Source organism: Aulonocara sp. 'chitande type north' Nkhata Bay, linkage group LG10 (genome assembly GCF_057382095.1).
Source record: "Aulonocara sp. 'chitande type north' Nkhata Bay isolate Kocher_YH1m ecotype deep benthic linkage group LG10, A_spYH_male_GT1.1, whole genome shotgun sequence".
Lineage (NCBI taxonomy): Eukaryota > Metazoa > Chordata > Actinopteri > Cichliformes > Cichlidae > Aulonocara > Aulonocara sp. 'chitande type north' Nkhata Bay.
In genome coordinates, this window is record NC_141353.1 from 3870469 (window position 1) to 3890077 (window position 19609).

The 19609-nt window shown below is 41.0% G+C and overlaps 2 protein-coding genes across 2 annotated transcripts; both read right to left on the reverse strand.

Annotated features, from left to right (window-relative positions):
* Window positions 1-1773: 1773 nt before the first annotated feature.
* Window positions 1774-11754, reverse strand: ppp1r14aa (protein phosphatase 1, regulatory (inhibitor) subunit 14Aa). The gene is made up of 4 exons (XM_086307860.1): window positions 11259-11754; window positions 7815-7895; window positions 7361-7393; window positions 1774-2974 (listed from the first exon to the last, which is right to left on the reverse strand). The coding sequence occupies exons 1-4, from the start codon at window positions 11685-11687 to the stop codon at window positions 2792-2794; spliced, it is 726 nt and encodes a 241-aa protein (XP_086163986.1). The 5' UTR covers window positions 11688-11754; the 3' UTR covers window positions 1774-2791.
* Window positions 11755-14231: 2477 nt separating this feature from the next.
* Window positions 14232-18881, reverse strand: dlb (deltaB). The gene is made up of 7 exons (XM_086307397.1): window positions 18618-18881; window positions 18292-18531; window positions 18087-18144; window positions 17737-17994; window positions 16517-16878; window positions 15908-16124; window positions 14232-15710 (listed from the first exon to the last, which is right to left on the reverse strand). Exons 1-7 carry the CDS (start codon window positions 18666-18668, stop codon window positions 15013-15015), a joined length of 1884 nt encoding a protein of 627 aa, XP_086163523.1. The 5' UTR covers window positions 18669-18881; the 3' UTR covers window positions 14232-15012.
* Between the last annotated feature and the right edge of the window lie 728 nt (window positions 18882-19609).

Sequence of the window (19609 nt, forward strand, 5' to 3'; positions counted from 1 at the left end):
GCTGGTGTTGCAGTCCGTTTGGCCTCTCAGGGCCACCGTATCATACAGTCAGGGATGCTGTCCAGCATTGACTTGTTTTCTTTACAATAGGCTAGGCTGGTAGCTGAAATCAACTATGCTGCAAACACAAAGTACAATTTAATGTAACCTAGGTCAAATATAAATACAAATTTGATTAAATGCACTCATAAAACTTCAAACCTAAAGAGGTTTTGCTCTAAAACATCTAAATTTTAGAGCAAATAAGATAAAAGTAACAGCTTTGTCAGCCACTGAAAAGATACACACAGTGTATCATAAGTGACATGAAAACGACTGTGTCGTCAATGTCACGTTTCAGATATGTTTTTATAATGTGCTATTTCCAAGGACGCATGGCTAATATGATATGAATATGTTGTGTTCCAAAAAGCTCATAAAGATGTAGTGGTGAATATGTTGAACTTCAATTATCAAGATTCCTTTTGATTTGATTACAAACACAACAGCTTGTTAAAGATGAGCCCAGTCGCTAGCATTCATTAATCATTCACAACTTTCAGATGTCTAAAAGTTGTTAACAGCTTCACCAGATTGTAGTTTTAGTGGGTATGTTTAGAGTCATAGAATGTGCATTTATAATAGTAAAATGAGTCCAGTCAGCTGGAGTCTTTGAAACCATTAAAAGGTCAAAAGGTCAATACAGTTTAAATGTGTGTTTCCTAAAATGTGTTAAATATACAAACAGAGCCAGCAGGCTCTCAGTTTGAGGCCGAATTCTTGCTGTGATGAATACGTTCCCACAAAGGTCAGGATGAGCCAGGATGTTCGCCACACAAAAGACCCCTGCTGGGGCACCAGGTAAATGTCACACGTTAGTGTATACATTAACATCGTAACATATTTGCAGTGCCTCTATGAGTACAAATAAACACATCCTACAGCTGAATTATCTTACATTGCTTAAAGAGATCTTTTATTTGCGGAGATGGAGATTGGTAAGTCATCTCGCTTCACCTAGCTAGAATTTGTATCGAATACTGCTACAAGACTCCATACCAGAGCCTCCAGACATCCTCATGTCAAACCTATGCTGATCTCACTGCACTGGCTCCCCGTTTAGATTCAATTCCAAGGTCTGGTGTTCATTTTTAGGGCTCTGGATAACCCACCCACCTACACAAGCAAACTTTTGCAGCCATGTCACCAGCAGGGGCCTCGGTTCTTCTGATCAGGGCTTTTTGTCAATTCCCAAAGCTCTCATAGAAATGATCTATGAGCTCACTGGACTCTTTTTAAAATGGCATGTCTTTCTTCTGAGCCTGAAGAAGTCACTTGGATGAAACGTTCCTCCCACTGGAAATCCTACGTCCAGATAAACAGTATAAACACTGGGAAAAGGAGTAAGTGGCCACCCTTACTCTCCCTGAAATTAAGTTTACTTCCAGAAGTATTAGTCCAAGGGTTTCTTCAAGTTAATGACTGCCTGTGTTTCCACAGTGGTCTATGTTTTTCTGCCTCCTGTCAAAATGTTATTTACTGCAAGCCTCACCCACATAGTTCCTCTACTTTTGAAATACTGCCCTTCAGTAGGGACTGCAGCACAAACTGCAAATTATATTTCCCCAAGCAGCTGGTGAGCTTTAGTAGTCCTGGTTGAGGAATGTTGTGGCCTTTGACACAAGCTGTTTTTTTTTAAAGTTCATAATTCACCATTGAACTTATGTGTCCCACATCCAGCTGTATATTAGACTACACATCTCAGCGGATTAGTGCAACCTCCTCCTGAAAACAAACATTATAACTGAACAAAATTATTTTATTAGACATTTCTTCAGGAGACTTCGGTTATTTTGCACAACTACAATTTAGTGAATATATCGACATAACTCACAATGTAGCAACACCAAAACTCAAACACAATATGAATAACAATGAAATATTAAAAAGCTACAGTGGATAAGCAATGCAACAGGATTATTTCCAGTGTTACATCATACCAGTATGTTAGATCCTTATCCTTTTTCTGTAATCATGACAATAAATAACCACTGGAATTTACCAGCTGTTAAATAAGTCACACGTATGTGCATGTGATTGAGCGGTGTTATTTCTAAACCCATGTTCATGTGCTCTGTGACACAGTTCTGTTCACACAGTGAATTTGTTGACCTAGAAGCCACCCTTGGATGTCACTTCAAAATCTGCTGTCAGTCCTGTTTTCCTTCATATACATTCATCCGTTACCACAACAGTTTCTGACACCAACTATATTTACGTAAGGAAAGTGACAAAGAGTACAAGTTAAGCGGTGTTTTGTTTTTCCAGTCAAGTAAACCTACATGTTTGTTTGTGTTTTAAGGTATAGTACGACGTTAAGGGACATATAGAACTGGCTAGACATAAAGACCAAAAATAGGGGGCAAAGCAAAGCTTCTTCTGTCTGAAAGTCACTCTCTCTCTCAACATGTACATCTCCTTTTTGAACCAACGTTTGTTGGCTGTGAGCTGAAACCAGAGCTGTGAGCAAGTGAGCTTCGGTGGTGCCGCTGGGTCAGAGTGAGCCAAGAAGCTAATCTATATTTTCCTTTATGAATACTGTATTGGGTTTTAAAATTGAGTGAGATACAGAGGGACTTCAAGAGAAATCTATATTTAATAATTTTGTTGTTGTTTTCAACAATGTATCCCATGCTTCACCGACTTTGCCTTCTGTAATCCAGGACGACTGACTTCATTTCACAATAGTATCTGTGTGTGTGTGTGTGTGTGTGTGTGTGCACGCGCGCGCACACACATGTTTATTGGGCCATCAGAGGGTCTGATTTTGCTCTTGGTTGTGGTGAAAGTGGTGGTGGTGCTGTGGGTTGTTGAAGTGATAAGGCTCATGGCGATAGTGGCCATGACAGATGACAGGATGCTCGATGCCTTCACTCTGCAGCTCATCCTTCCTGTGAACTCCTTGTAGCTTGACCACCAGCTCCTTGATGAAGGTCTGAGGGTGAAACAGAAACCCAGTCCGTTAAGAGATCTTTCACACTTAACAGCACAACCTAAATCTAATCATTTCTGTCTATAATACACAAGATCTAGTATTTAAAAAGTATTCCATGACTCTGCCCACAAAACAAACAAAAAACTAAACAAAAATGGAATTTGAATCAAATCGATTGACAATGGGGTTAATCCTACCCACAGCACTCAGGCTTACTGCAGTTTACTTTGGTCTTTTTTTGTTTAAAATAAAAGATGACAGTAATAGCACCTCCTTATGGCTCACTGACTGAAGCAACACTGGACAATAGTAGAATTTAATATAACTAGAAAGTAAAATGAAGTTACAATGAGCTCAATATAATTACACGTATGTACTGTGTAACAACTGCAACCTCTTCAGGAACTCAGTTATGCCTTTGCCAGTTGTAGCCCTGATTAGATACGCGAGATTGGTAATACATTAAAGATGGGAACTTTTTTAATCAGATATTTAGGGTTTGTTTTTTTTATAGATTTTATTTATAGGAGACCATAGTTGTGTCGGTTGCAACATACTTTATATGTGGAACCATCTGGAAGCATCTGAATCTACTATTACAACCCTGCAGCCCTTATCAGACAATCAAAAAAAAAAACAAAAAAAACAAACAGCTTCTTATTTGATAACAATTAATTGTTGTGACGCACGAAGCAGAACCAAATGTAGCATTTAATCATTTTTCCACACATTCTTGTTTAAGAGTATTCAGTGTTCATATGTCCATAGATGGAAGAATGTCTCGAAGAGCACCAGAGTCCCGGGAGAATGACCTCAAGGCTGCGACGAGGGAGGTCCCCCCCCCCCCTCCATGTTGTGATGTGGTGTAAATGTCCTCATGAGTAACTACTTAATCTGGAGTTAGATAAAAGTTTAAATGGTCAAAGTAAGGTCTAGTCCATGTGTATAGAGGTTTAAACACAGAGTCATCATCTTTTTCTTAAAAAAAAAAGAAAAAAAAATGGGGAATACATGTCATCACAGCAGATATCTTTCTGAAAGTGCTACAGCTACTGTTATATTCTTCAATGTCATACGCCAGGGGTAGGGGAACTCCAGGCCTCAAGGCCCAGTGTCCTGCAGGTTTTAGATGTGTCCTTGATCGAAAACAGCTGATTTAAATGGCTACATGACCTCCTCAACATGTCTTGAAGTTCTCCAGAGGCCTGCTAATGACTATGTCATTAGATTCAGGTGTGTTGGCCCAGGGCGATATCTAAAACCTGCAGGACACCGACACTTGAGGCCTGGAGTTCCCCCACCCCTGCTATACACCAACACAATACAGAGCAGCTACAGGAACTACCAACATAGAAGTCGATTATGTTGTTAATAATCTTATTTCTTCACTGCACACGACTCTGGATACTGTAGCTCATCTAAAAAAAGAAAGCCTCAAACCAGAGGTACTTGACTCACCAGTATAATTCTTAAATGCGAACCTTAAAGCAGACAACTTGTAAGCTGGAGAGGAAATGGTGCCTCAGTAATTTAGAAGATCATCATTTAACCTTGAAAAATAAATTGTTGCTATATTTTTTTAAGTCCTCTGTAAAGCTAGAGCTACTTATTATTCATCACTGACTGATGAAAGTAAGAACAATACCAGGTTTCTTTTCAGCACCGTAGCCAGGCTGACAAAAACTCAAAGCTCTGTTGAGTAAAGCCTGAGGAAGTCAACTTCAGTAATAATTTTCTCCAAGCCATCAACGTGTCTTTTAGACCCCGTTTCTACAAACCTGCATAAAGAAGTGCTGCCATTAATTAATGTTTCAATCTCTAATAACCAGCTATGTACCACAGGCCTTCAACCTGGTAGTTGTTAAACTGTTACCAGCAGTCTTCACTAATTACATGCCAATCTCCAACCTTCCTTTCATATCAAACATCCTTGAAAGAGTAGTTGTCAAACAGCTAACAGATCATCTGCAGAGGTTTATTTGAAGAGTTTCAGTCAGGTTTCAGAGCTCAGCACAGCACAGAAACAGCTTTAGTGAAGGTTACAAATGATCTTCTTATGGCCTCTGACAGTGGACTCATCTCTGTGCTTGTCCTGCTAGACCTCAGTGCAGCGTTCGATAATGTCGACCATAATATCCTATTAGAGCGATTAGAACATGCTGTAGGTATTACAGGTACTGTGCTGCAGTGGTTTGTATCATATCTATCTAATAGACTCCAGTTTGTGCATGTAAATGGAGAGTCCTCTTCACACACTGAGGTTAATTATGGAGTTCCACAGGGTTCAGTGCTAGGACCAATTCTGTTTACATTATACATGCTTCCCTTAGGCAGCATCATTAGAAGACATAGTGCACATTTTCACTGCTATGCAGATGACACCCAGCTCTATCTGTCCATGAAGCCAGATAACACACACCAATTAGTTAAACTGCAGGAATGTCTTAAAGACAAAGACCTGGATGGCCGCTAACTTTCTGCTTCTTAATTCAGATAAAACTGAGGTTATTGTACTCGGCCCTGAAAATCTTAGAAATATGGTATCTAAGCAGATTCTTACCCTGGATGGCATTACCTTGGCCTCCAGTAACGCTGTGAGGAACCCGAGTGGTTTTTAACAGGATATGTCCTTCAATGCACATATTAAACAAACATGTAGGACTGCTTTCCTCCATTTGCATAATATCTCTAAAATCTGAAATATCCTGTTGCCGAGTGATGATAGAAAGCCTAGTTCATTCATTTATTACTTCAGGCTGGAAGTCATTATCAGGAAGTCCTAAAAACTCACTGAAAAGCCTTCAGTTAATCCAAAATGCTGCAGCAAGAGTCCTGACAGGCCCTAGAAAGAGAGAACATATTACTCCTATATTGGGTTCCCTTCATTGGCTTCCTGTTAAATCCAGAATTGAATTCAAAATCCTGCTCTTCACATACAAGGTCTTAAATAATCAGGCCAGTAATATTATCACCCCAATACTCTAGTTTCTAGAGTCTCCTCCAAGCGGTCGAAGCAGATGGCCGTCCCTCCCTATGACTGAGTGTGTCTGCGGTTTCTTCCTGTTAAACTGGATGTTTTTCTTTTCACGGTTGCCAAAGCACTTGGTCATAGGGGGTTATCACATTGTTGAGGTTCTCCTGTATTATTGTTGGGTCTTTACCTTACAATATAAAGCACCTTGAGGACACTGTTGTTGTGATTTGTGAGTTGTTGGTAGCATGTGATCGTGATGCCTTTAATTTTATGTTTAGCATTACACTTGGTTAAGCTTTTCGCTGCTTTAGCTACTTGAGCCCTATAGTTTGTTGAGACATGCAATACCCAGATATATTGTGTTATGTAACAGTCTACGTGCAGGTGAAAAAACCAGATGCCCCTGCCATGTAGAAATACTCCCTGTCCACATTTGTTTACTATGAACATTCATAAACATTCATCAGAAGTACTAAATCTCTGTGTTAGTATCAGCCGTAGCTGTTGCAGGTGTTTTACATTCATTCATTACCTTCATTAATTGAACCTATTTTAAAACAATATTCACCTAGTCATACGTGCACTGACTGTTGAATATTGTATGTGTGCTTGCTTCAGTCATCACCGATGCAAACGTCACATCCATCCACAGCTGTCCAGCATGGAAACTTTAGACTTGGACTGCTCACGTTTATTTAAGATAAACTTCGATTTCTGCACAAACAGGAGTGTGGTTTTTGTCCCTTCCACTGTTAGTAGTGCAGACTGTACAGAAAAGATGGATGCAGCAACCGTGAAACCATTAACCGAGTTATGGACTAACATTTTGAAGCCTCAACAGCATTTCGGCTGCCCCCATGTTAATCTTTGTCGATCTTGTCAGGCACAAAGGCATCCACTGCCAAAACAATACTCTGCTTCAACATCTATTTTCCTTTAAATGAGATCATCAGTGACTAAATGCTAACAACTGAGATCATCAACTCATTAGGAAAGTGTTTATTGAAGTCGTACTGAAAACTTTACTTTTTAGGGCATATAGTCCATGGTGAGGAGAGGATATAGAAGGGAAGAAAAAAATGTTTCAGTGCTTGGATAAAAGTGAATCAGTTTAATCTAATCCATATCCAAAAAGTCTAATAAATTAAGTCTGAGTTAAAAAAAAATAAAAAAATAAACAAAAAAAATGAAAATGCAGCTCCTACACTGACTCTGTTTGTTCCAGAGAGCCTCATTGTTTCAATCACTGAACTGGAAAAAACAAAAAACAAAAACAAAAACAAAAAAAAAAAAAGAGCTGTTGCTGAGGAATGTGGAAGGACCGCAGGAAGAAAGACGGACTGTAGCTTTAGTTTAGCTCACGTGCATGTTTGCATCAGTGCTTGTAAATGCAACTTGCAGTTTTAACTTACCTCTGTGCTGCTTCTGCACTTTTGAAGAAGTTCCTGTTTTTTAAAAAAAGGACAGTGTTAAAACAAACCTTAAGTTCACACAACTGTATAAAAAAAAAAAAAATGTTTGTATGAAGATGATTTGACTTATCAAACTTATCGTTTTGACTCTGTTTTGCTGATTTCTAACTACTATTTTCCATTATTATTGTTATGTGGACATATCTATACCTAATGAGAACGTAGCAACCTGTATACAATTTAATTTGTAAATTTCTTTGTTCGTTGTTACATAAGGGGGTTTGTCTTGAAGAGTGTCTACGTCTACCTGCTCAATTTTGGACTTGTATACCAACCTCATTAATGCACCTTGTGTTTTTTACTTTATTTATTTGGTCAGAAATAAAAAACAAAATGTCCATTTATCTCATGCCAAAATTGAAAAGATAGCGATAAATGCAACAGGTCATATTACCTGCAACTTTTTGACACGCTCCTCTTCATTCGGAAGGTCGAGCAAATCGTCAATGTTAACCTCCTCTGGCATGTCACTCTCCTGAGGGCAACACATGGACATGGAAGTAATGAAAACACACATGTGGAACGCTTCAGCGAGTCATCGTAGAAGGCATACACACGTCACAAGAATGTGACAGATGCATGCTACAATACTGATTTTGTTATCAGTTGAAAAATCAAGTATCGTCCGTTTTCCTGCAGTTGGCATGCACTCAGCTTTAAATGCTTTGTTCATCTGTTTCTTTGTTTAAGGGGCAACCTATGGCGTTGAAAAACTAGGCCAATGCGGAGGTTTCAAAGACTGCTGTTTGTCTAGATAGCAACTGAAGCTGGGTTCAAGAGTTAGTCATTCCCCATAGAATCACATATTAATATGCCCAGCTTTATAGCACTAAAAAGCATGTTTACAGCTTGGTACAAAGAACTGTTTCAGCCTCTGTGGATAGTTTCCCCCTTCATAATTATTTTGAATGAAATTCACTTGGATACAAAAGTTTGGGGGGTGGCCGCTTTGATTGCCAGGTGGCCAGAAATAGGCAGCTGGAGCTGGTTTAAATCTGCCTCAGATTAGACCTTATCTACTACTTTAAGTCATTACACTGGATCTTTACTGTGTTTGTGTTGTCGGTGCCTTTTGGAGCAGGTACTAACTCATAACTTAAGACTTTGTCCTTTCAGTTGTCAGTGGATCCAAAGTAACTATGATCATGTGAACAAAACACATCCGTCAAACTGGCGATCACTACTGCAAACCAACCACCAGCTTTATCTCTCTGTAGTTACTATTACTACTTTCTTCATTCGTAAGTTCTTTAAAGTAGTTATTTCATTTTCTCAGCACTCTTTATTAATTAGTACATTTTCATGTCTATCCTTGATCACCCTGACCTGCTGCACATCCTTTCCAGTTCAAGCCCTCTGCCAAGCTAGTGCAAGTCCTTCTCTCCTTCAGTGTCCAAGCTAGCATAAGCTCACTATAAGCCTTTTCTTTTACTTTGTCTGTCTTTGCTGTATGTCTAGCCTACCCCAATCCACTTTCTTCATCTATGTACCGATCTCAATTTTTCTGTGCCAGCTTCCTCCTTTGAATATTTTTGTGTACTTGCTCATTCCACTGCTGAGTCTCCTGGTCTTCTTTCATTTGTCCAGACGATACAGCAAATACTTCAACACGTCAGCTGTACTTTCCCAGTTATCTGGTAACTCTTCCCTACCACCTAGAGCCTGTCTCAACTCTTCCACTTCAACTGGCTAATAAAAACCATAAAAAGGAATAGGCTGAGATTAGGAGAGGATTCACTCCCTGGGAATGATAATTTTTGGAACACAAACAGCTGATAAATTAAAATTAAATCTAACAGAAAGTCACCATTGGATGGGGACTTTCACCATTTGGATGAACATTTTCTAATATGATGGTCTAAAACATCTTCATACACACCACACCATTCAGAGAGTCCTCACACCCTCAAGACTGAGCTTAAAATAAAAAAAAAGTTTCATCCCAGGATAAACTGATCACACAAAACAACTTTTGCACAACTTTACAGTAATATTCTTACCAGATGTCTGTTAGTCAGCACATACACAGTATGCATACTTACAGGGACTTTCTGAATACCCAAGTTCTAAAGGTAGGCTACCTTTATGCTGAGAAAAGAGATTCAGCCATGTGCAAATGTCCATTTTAACAGTCACTAAGTTAAAAAGACTTCCTGAAACATTTAACCTCCATGTCCAAATAGTACTTTAAGCTTTAATAGTAGCTGGAATATTTACATTCAGCCTGCAAACATTAATTGCATTGTTTAGGCTGTGGGGACCGAATGTTAACAGTGTTCATGTAATAGGCTACAGTAAGAGTGACGTGTTCTGTTTGAACAAACAGCCATTGTACAAGCTGAGTGAAGGGCCAGTCCACCCACCCATGCACACCAGTGCACTGCACTGCCTTTGTGATCAGGCCCCTGGCACTTATAGGACTGCAACTCTATGCACTATAACAGCAACTCCTGTTTTTAGGCTTGTTTTATTTTTGAAAACAATGAAATGCTGTTCTTGAGTGTGACATGACCTTATGTTGCATAATCATACTTGGTTGAGTAAGGTCGGTTCACTGTAAAGGACCATTTTACAAAAAAAAAGCATTTGTCTCACTCAGAATCTTCTGGGTATGGGGATGATGAGAAAATTGGTATGTTCGCTCCTTTTTATTTGGAGAGATGACTTATCATTGTAACCATCTGAATTCTGCCATTTTAAAAATCAAACCAGACTTTCATTATAACTCTTAAGTCCAAAAACAAGAAACTTTCCCTGAAACTCCTGTTGAGGGATTCTAACATCTTGTCAGCTGCTTCCCAGATGTAGTGTTTACCCCCTCCTGGGACATAAAACCAGCATTCTCCCTCCTACCCCCTCTTCCTTTTCTCCCAGTTCCACACTGCCCATGTAAGGCAGAAAGCTCCAAGACAAATACAGATTTGTGAGACAGGAACAGCAGCAGATCTCACATCTACAGGATGTTTGGCCTTGTAAGGACAACATAGTGCCCCACCCCTCATTCCCTAAACACCTCATAAATCAACAGAGACCTGAAGATGAGTCTCAGGAAAGTGTCTTCACGCAACATTCTTGTTTAAATATAATATTTTCCATTTCGCATTTCAACTTGAAGGAAACTGTTTCCAGGGCCTACTCCGTGGATCGGCTTCCTCCGAGGCGTGGACGTCTATCAGCAGAGAATGTACCTTCACCTATCAGCAGAGAATGTCCCTTAGTCTGTAACACAGTCAAATATATTCTCAAGTAATATTCAAGCATGCCATTCAGCGTGTTAGTACGAGCAGCTCGGGAGCAGCTTGGGAGAACAAGAAAACAGAGACTGCTTTAGATTGTCTTCCCAAAGTGACTCAACTTTATTCACAAGTACAACAGTTTATATAGAGGGTAAAATTCATGAGACAGCAGATTTATCAGTTTAAACCAGTACAGACCAAGATAAGGGAGCGTCTTCCTGCCCTTGGGTGAAGAAGCATCCTTTGTGTAGTTTATTAGTTCAGCTACAATTGTGATTATCTCAGCGACATATTTTCAAGGCACAAAACGAAGAGTTCTTTCATTAGTGAAATCTGAAACAAACCATTTGGCCTTCAACAGGCGTCTAAAAGATTAAGAAACTAATGTAGCTGAGGGAGTGATCTCTGTGGTATTTCAACCTTGTTGAATGACAGAGTTTTCCTGTATAATGTCACTATAAAACAATATCCAGTAAATGCTCCCATGGTACTAAAATACCTAACACAACTTCTTCTCAACTCGAAAGCTTTTAAACGTGTTGGACACGCAGACAGTACTGTGCAGTATCCTAAATCAGTTCACTTCTCTCAGAGACACCCACCTGCCCCGCGTACAGTCTATCCAGGCTCTCGTCGATCCACTTCTCTACGTCGAGGCGTCGCTGCAGCTCCTTCCTGTTGTACTTCACCGTAACCCGGGCATGTCTCTTCGGGATGCTACGACTGCACTCTTCGCCGGCGTTTTCTTCGAGCGCTGCGTCTGTCCACTCGGCTGCCATCTCTGCTGCCATCTCTGCTGTGGACTGGTCGGGCTGGTTTCTCGCCTTTTTGACGCGCACGGACGGGAGAGGAGCTGGGAGGCGACACAGCTCCCACCTTTTTTTTTCCTTGTTCCTCTTGAGATGTTTTTGTGATTTGATAAAAACTGAATTGAATTGAATCTTTGGCTTCTCTGGAACATAGAGCAAGTCACTGAACCATTCCGACTGTAAAACCTTTAATAAAAACAAGAAAAGAATAAATAAATACATGAAAATAAAAGAAGAGATATTTTCACTTTCTAATTACTCAGCTGTGCCTGGTTAACCGATTGCGTCACTTAAGCTCATGATGTCACAGGCGCAACGTGTGTAAGCGTTCACGGGGGGCACATGGCATGCACACCTACCACCACCTCAGGCACTTAGCGAGACCTCTGAAAGGAGTGGGTCCTTTCTCTTCAACAACTAATCTTTTTACGCTGCGTTACGCGGATGCATCCATCGGTGTGCATTTAAATAGAATGTTAGTAAGTGTTTACTATCTAACACTATGTGCTTGGAAAGTACACTTACATAAAAAGAGCATAGGAAAAAGTGCTGGAGTGACTCCTAATGGGATGAGCCATGAGAAGAAGAAGAAGAAGATTTGATTGAGAAGCACTGAGCTGCTACTTACCCTTTAAATTCTGTGGAAGCACCAAGAGTGTACTTTGTTTAGGAATCTTCCCAATAACACATAGTAAAACTTTCTTTCTTACAACTATACTCATTTTCCATTACCTTTCACAGCTTGACAAATGGGTTAAGGTTGGGTGGTTGTAGTGGTGATTGGATCTTATTCACCACTCAATATTCTTGGTCTAGAAGCCATAAAAGAGGGAATGCACCCCCCCTTCAACCCTTAGGGAACATACCATCTGTCAGCCTCTCTCTGCCACAATGACATGGCAGCTGGAATCAAGCATCTCATATTTAGATTTATCAGACCAAGTTCAAATATCTTCTGGCCAAATGTCCATGATTCTTTGTTCTCATCTTGTTGGTGAACCTCATCAGTGGTTTATTTTCTTTGAAAGCCTGATAAACACCTGATTCTGAGACATGGCTGCAAAGCACTGAGCTGAGCTCTGATCTGAGCTGCTGTTAACTGTTGATTTCTCAGGCTAGTGACTCCAATCCACTTTTGTTTAGTATCAAAGGGAATTGTTGGCGATCTGGAGAAGTTTCATCACAGCGTTTGGTGGTTATTATTGTAGGTGCAACTGACACTTTAAACATTCTTGAAGACTGGATGAACTATAATTTCTCTTTACTCAGCTGAGCATTTCTAATATGGATTACTGCAGCAGTTGAATGAAGCTGTTTGCTGTATTTCAGCACAGCCGAATGTCTGATTAGAAGATAGAAATTAATGTATTTTTTGTTTTATTTTGCAGTTGTCTCAAGGCAGTTTATACTGTTTGGTAAAGACCCTTCAACATTAGAGTAAGAACTCCAGCGATCATCCCCTATGAGCAAACACATGACAGCTATTAGGAGCAAGAACGCCCTTTTAAAAGGGAGGAGCAGATATTTTCCCCCACAATTTAGGAAATTGGCAAATTAATAATTCCCATTAGTGGCATATATGAATGCATTGGGAGAGAAATAGGGGGTTAAGGGGAGGCATTCAGTGCATCATGAGTCTGTCATCATAGCTACAGTAAGGGGCTAACTGTAAGCTTTATCAAACCAAGTTTTAGAGAAGGTTTCTGTCTCCTTAATCTAAACTGCGAGCTGATTCCACGTGAGAGGGTCCTGAAGGCTTAAAGCTGTCTCTGATTTTAGTTATTTTCTCATTCCAGATGTATTTACACCAGTAACATGCAGAGCTTTTATCAAGAAAAACCATGGAGAAAATCTATAATATTAATTAATAAACAAACATGTGATACAGTTTCCTCACACTTTTTAGATAGCTGTAAAAACACCGTCCTGCATATTGTCTTTTAACTATGTCGCAGCGTTTATACATAAATTCTGTCCTGCAGCTGTTGTAGTTAGTACTTTCCGTCTCACTTTAACATAAAAATCTAGAAGTGTTTTGAGCTACCCTATCATTTCTTTACATTTTGCCTCCAAGGAGACAGAATCACTTCTATTGTAATTGCCAATTTAGTTACTTTCTTACAAAAACACCTCATTTGTTCTGATTTCTTTAGTTGAATCTATGAAAAGTGCCAAACAGAACATAGTTTGATGGGTATAAAATAGCATCGGCGAGTTCATTCCTGAAGAGCTATAAACTAAAAACTTGCTGTATCTCAGCAAAGTGTGCAGTGTGTTCCTGGAAAAGAAATCTGAGGAAGCAGAAAAATTGGAAGGCAAAATAGGTTTAATAAACTGAACAGCATCTGTTCAGTTAACAGAAGCCTCATCAGGAATGGTCACAGCAGTAGGGTGGCTGCTAAGAAGCCATTCTTAAGGAAGAGAAACAGGGAGAAAGATCTGAGGTCAGCCAAAGTACACAAGAACCGGACTGATAGTCACTGGTTCGAAATTTCCGTGTGTGAGTGCAATGAAGATGCATTTTTCAGCATCTTGACCTTTTTTTTTGAGCGAATTAGTAAATAGTTAAACTAGTTTATTTAAAAATATATATTTGAGCTCTGAAGTCATTGCCTCCTAGATCAACCAGAATATAAATCACCACTGATACCATGTAAAACAGGACTGTTCAAGCCTGTGGAACAGAATCCTAAAATCTCGGATCGCTTTAAAGCAAAGTTTTATTTCACATCACAACCATGACATAATGAACTTACAAATAAATAATATGAATGAAAAGATGCAACATAAAACAAACTTTGGCATGAACTCAAAATGGCACATGAACAGCAGTACTATATTATATATATTTATATAAATTACAGTGATGGCTGACGTTATGTGAAAAAGCACATTCTCATTATATCCCTGCCCATCATATCTTTGGGATATCTCACACAGCCTACAAAACATCCATGCACAGCATCAAGCATCGGTCTTCATTTAGCATCATATAAATATATCTCTACATCTGTGACAAAGTGAAACCATAAACACGAGTTTTCAAATAAATAAATAATAATTAATAATAAAAGGATAAAAAAAAATGATGGTACGCACAACAAGGAAATAATGGCAAAAGGAAGATTGAAAAGCAAAAGAAAATTTGAGTGTTAAAAAAAAACAACAACAAAGTGAACATATTCAAAAGAATAACCCAGCAAAACACATCTGGGCCAGTTTTCCAAAAGAGGCCTGGATATCGGATCTTCCTGTATTTGGTTTTGTGTTTTAGGTCCTATGAACAGTGGATCATATTATTTGTCTCTTTGGGTCTTACACATGGAAGAGCTTGGCCCCGGATACCTTCTCAGTAATAAATCATCTATATCAGAATAGTTTATTTGTCACAATTTTGCTTTTTTCAGTGATGTTTATATTGGTTTGTGAGCACGAGTGGTTTCCACCTCGTGGATTTACTCCTTCCCTCACTGTACATATCGAAAGAGGAGCAACAAGTGCTAATGTGTTTCTTTCCCTGTTTTTCAAATCTGTGCTTTGTCGCTTTTCATCTCAGTCCTGCCTCATCTCTCCACATGAAGTCCTGACGCTCCCCTCTGGAAAGGCTGTTCTCCACAGGGTTGTGCCTGTAGCCCGGTCTGCCATCTGGGCAGAGGGAGAGGCTGAGACGGGCTGTGCTGTTGCTGATCTTGAAGAGGCCATTGGGGCCGAGGAAGGCGTCTCTTTCGCTTCCACCCAGGTTGTTGACTGTCTCCAAGTCGTTATAAACTGCAGTGTCTCTTAGCTGCTTCCTTCCCTGCATTCTCCTCCTCCTCCTCAAGTAGAGGATCCCTGCAACCAGGACTAGTACCAGAATAGCCAGAGCGCAGGAGAGGGTGAGGGTAGTAGATGAGGGTTGGGAGGTTTGGCGCAAAGCTGGCTTGAAACTGGGCTGAAGCGTGAACTCACAACTGGGACCCATAAAGCCCTTGGGGCACTGGCACACGGGCCCAGTGAAGTGGGTGAAACAAGTGCCACCGTTCTGACAGGGATGGGCACCACAGGCATCTGAGCGCACGCTGCAGTTCTTGCCAGTGTATCCCAGAGTACAGGAGCAGGTGTAGTCATTTACACCATCTTGGCAGGTTCCAGCATTCTGGCAGGGACTTGAGGCACAGTCGTCAATGTTAACCTGGCAGTTGGCACCTGTGAAGCCTGCCTGACAACGACACAAGATGCTCTGGCCGAGATCCAGACACTCACCGCCTGCAGAAGAGAGAAACACTCTGTTCAGCATCCATTAAATCAGAAGGTGGCCAGTCGTTTAAAGAAGGAGTGTTAATTGGATTACATTTGGTACAAGTGCATTCATGCAGAAGTGCTGAGAGTCACACTTCACCACTGACGAAGAGCCAAGGTTGGTTGATTTGTACTTCAGCCACAAGATGTCGCCGTACACTCACCATTTAGACAGGGCCTGTTGCTGCAGCGGTCCAGCTTCTTCTCACAGTTGGAGCCAGTGTAGCTGGGAGGGCAGCGGCAGGTGTAGCCTCCGGTCATTGTCTCCGCACAGGTGCCGCCATTGAAGCAGGGACCATCTGCACAAGTCATGGCAATGATCTCACAGTTCTTCCCATAGAATCCCTGAGGACAGGTGCAGGAGTAGTCGTTCTCCAGGTCCTGTGGAAGGAAAGAAAACCTTCAGCTCACAGAGCAAAGATCTAGAAAATAAGACGTAAGCAGCCGATCTATTTCGCTGCCAAGAACTATTCTGTATGCATTGTGTCAAATCTTCTGTAGACCAGTAGAGAGCAATCATCTAGTTCTACTCCCTCAAGTGCAATTTTGACTTTTCTTTTCTTTCTTTCTTTCTTTCTTTCTTTTTTTGTTAGCACAGTTTATAATCCATCCATTCATTTTCTTCTGTTGTTTGCAGTATATTGCTGCACATGGCCTATCCTATCTCCTGCTGTTGTGAAACTTAAACTTGCCTGCATGGGATCAGTTTTTCTTATCTTATCTTGCTCTTATTGCATCGTTATAATAAGCAGACAAACTGATTGTTGACTCACATTGCAGCTGCCTCCGTTCTTGCAGGGGTTGCTGTCACACTCGTTGGTCTCCAGCTCGCAGTTGGTACCTCCAAAGCCAGGCCGGCAGTTGCAGGTGTAGCTGCCCTGGCCTGTGTTGGTGCAAGTGGCACCATTGGTGCATGGCTTGTGGTTAGTACAATAGTTCAGGTCCTGGTCGCAGAAGAGGCCCCCCCAACCCTCCTGACAGTTACACTGCCACGGCTGGCTGCATGTCCCATGGAGGCAGCCTGGGTAGCGGACGCATTCATTGCAGGAAGGGCCCTGCCAGCCCATGCGGCACGTACAGCCCCCTGGGGCCTCGCAGTAGCCATGCCTCTCACTGCATTCCGCCGAGCAGATGGCTGGGGGGGGAGAGGGAGGGGAGGGTGTGTGATTACAATGGGCACCCCTTCTCATACATCTCACACACAAACACATACAGGGCCCCATGTCTGACCCCAGCCCTGTTCCAGACTTCACTATTGGTTAAGCATTAAGCCAAGCAGCTGGTAGGCACACTGCCGGAGAAAATGCTTTCTTTTATCTCTTCCCGATTACATGCACACAAGTACACACACACGTGCACACACACACACACACGTAGCCTGATCACCTTGAAAAATGTGTATGTCTAACAATGGTCACAGCTCTTTGTCACATTGTAACACAACAAAAGGTAGATGGAATACCAAACCCCGCCTTATTAAAAAAAAAAACTCTACAGGATATCTGCTGATGAGCATCTGTGTAATGTTTTTATAAATCTTGCTCATCATATTTTTTTTATACATATCTATCTATCTATCTATCTATCTATCTATCTATCTATCTATCTATCTATCTATCTATCTATCTATCTATCTATCTATCTATCTATCTATCTATCTATCTCAGTCCTTACATTTCTTATATTTGTGCATTTATTCAACGTTTTTATTGATTTTTTAGGAACATTTTTTATTTGATTTAATTCTATTTAATTGTTTTCTCTACATTTATTTAACATTTTTGATCAAACTATAGTGAGAAAATTTGAATTTCCGTTTTATCAGCGTTGTAAGTTTGTTTTAAAAGATGCTATATTGTATAAATAGGTGAACTAACTTAAGTAGACGTATTTGTTATACACTATATGATAAAGCCACCGCAACATAAAAGAGTATGGCAAACTCAAGTGCCTTTCTCATGGACACTTCAAGTCATCAATCATGAACGCTTACGCTCAGAGCAGTAGTTTCCTTTCCAGCCCTCCAGGCAGATGCGGTTGCCCTCCTCGTCGCAGGTGTAGTGGCCCAGCGTGTCATCCCTCGGCCTGCAATAGTCAGCGCAGCCGTCTCCAAAGTAGTACTCGTCACAGAAGACGTGGTAGGAGTAGCGCAGCTCGCTCTGTTCTCCAAAATGCACGTCCTGGGACCAGTCTTCTCCAATGGCAAGTCTCCTTCTGGTCGCCAAACGGCTCACGAGGTTGTTCTGGTTGTCTGCAAGGGTTACAGAAAGTTGTAAAACAAATACCCTTCCGCAAGATATGTTGGTTTGGCTTAAATAGGGTCAGTTATTTAAAACAACCTACCTGTGTATTCAGTGGGAGATTCAGCGTTCCAGGCTTCAATGATCAACGAAAATGTTCCCTAAAAACAGGAGGGGGAAAGCGCATCAGTACTTGGTAAGTTCGAGATCAGGGATGTGTAGCGGACGTAAACTATGAATATTTTAAACGGGTATATGAACTCCAGCACCACTGTTTGTGTAACTGATATTCTTTTTTATTTATTTACCGGCCACTTGAAGTGGAAAGGCACCCTGATGGGAGCGCTGCTGGAGATCGAGGTGTGATCGGCTCTGATGACGTTGGTCTGTCCGGTACCAAAGGTGCAGGGCGGCTCTGCGGAGATGACATCCTCCGGGTGTTTCAGGCAAATTCTGAAAAAAATGTGACAGTCCCTGTGTCTTCGACAGATCCGCTGCGCGGTGTGGAAGGAATGAATCTTCAGCTCAAACACACCAGAGGACAAAACCTGTAATGAGAAATAAATAAAATAAGATATCACGGCGTAAAGACGTCTTCGGGGTGTTATTTGAGCATAAACTGAAGACAACTTACAACGTGCACTAAGGCCAGAGCCAATAGGCATCTCAGATGCAAATGTGCCATTTTTCCTGAAGTTTGCTTTTCCAAGTTTAAAGCTTGGAGCTCCTCATTCGCCGTGCGTCACAATGCCAGACAGATAGATCACTTCAGGATGCTGTCACAGTGGAGGGGAAATCTCTCAAATATTTTTCATCACTCTTAAGTCTGTTATCTTTTCAGGGTATCCTGAGACCTCTTGGTAGTCCTCTCCTTTGTCCTCTCGCCTCTTATTGGCACTCGTCTTGTTTGGGTTCTGGTGCGTAAAGGCGCAGAGCGGTTTTATACCCTCTGATCTGCGCGTCACAGGCAAAGAGGTGGAGCCGTGGCAGACCTCAGGGGAGTAGATTTGCATCCAGACACAAGGGGCCTGCTTAGGGATTTAGGGAACACTCGTTACATCTGGACAAAGTTCTTTGGAATATGCATTAGAAGCTGGTATATGAAGATACGTTTATCAAGTTTGTACGATTCTTGATCAGCCAGGAAAAAAAGCAAGCCGATGCAGGTGATGGGACTAGATTGTCACAAATAGACAATAAAGTCAGTTTGATAGTAAACGATCCAACTTTTATTGATGGGCGTTGAAGCGTGTTTGGAGTTAGTTTTAAATCAGAACTTCTTTTCTCTCTGAAAGGATTTTTTTCTTCTGTATTTAGAATTTTGTTGCAGTTTTAATCAAACGCACTCCAAAGCATTCAAGACCTCCCACATGAATCATGACAGTGGGCTCTTCGCCATTTTCCTAGCTGTATATCATAGTTTAGAAAGTGTTTTATACATACACTAAAGATCAGAAGGGAGCAAAGAATAGTATTCAACCTTCTAATTGCTGTGGCGCGTGTGAGGTGACAAAGAGTGGGCAGGTTCCGGATAAGCGCGCATTGTGTGTGTAGCGGTCATTCAGACTTCTGTTGTGCTCTTGTGTCACAAGAAAGAAGGCGGCGCGCGCGCACGCGTGTGTGTGC

Coding starts and splice junctions, on each gene's coding strand:
- ppp1r14aa (XM_086307860.1), bottom strand. CDS start 11,687: ATGTATTTATTTATTCTTTTCTTGTTTTTATTAAAGGTTTTACAGTCG. Junction 7,394..7,814: donor AGCGTGTCAAAAAGTTGCAG/GTAATATGACCT, acceptor TTTAAAAAACAG/GAACTTCTTCAAAAGTGCAG. Junction 2,975..7,360: donor AGTGCAGAAGCAGCACAGAG/GTAAGTTAAAAC, acceptor TTTCACCCTCAG/ACCTTCATCAAGGAGCTGGT.
- dlb (XM_086307397.1), bottom strand. CDS start 18,668: ATGGCACATTTGCATCTGAGATGCCTATTGGCTCTGGCCTTAGTGCAC. Junction 17,995..18,086: donor ATCTCCCACTGAATACACAG/GTAGGTTGTTTT, acceptor TAACCCTTGCAG/ACAACCAGAACAACCTCGTG. Junction 15,711..15,907: donor CAACAGGCCCTGTCTAAATG/GTGAGTGTACGG, acceptor TCTCTTCTGCAG/GCGGTGAGTGTCTGGATCTC.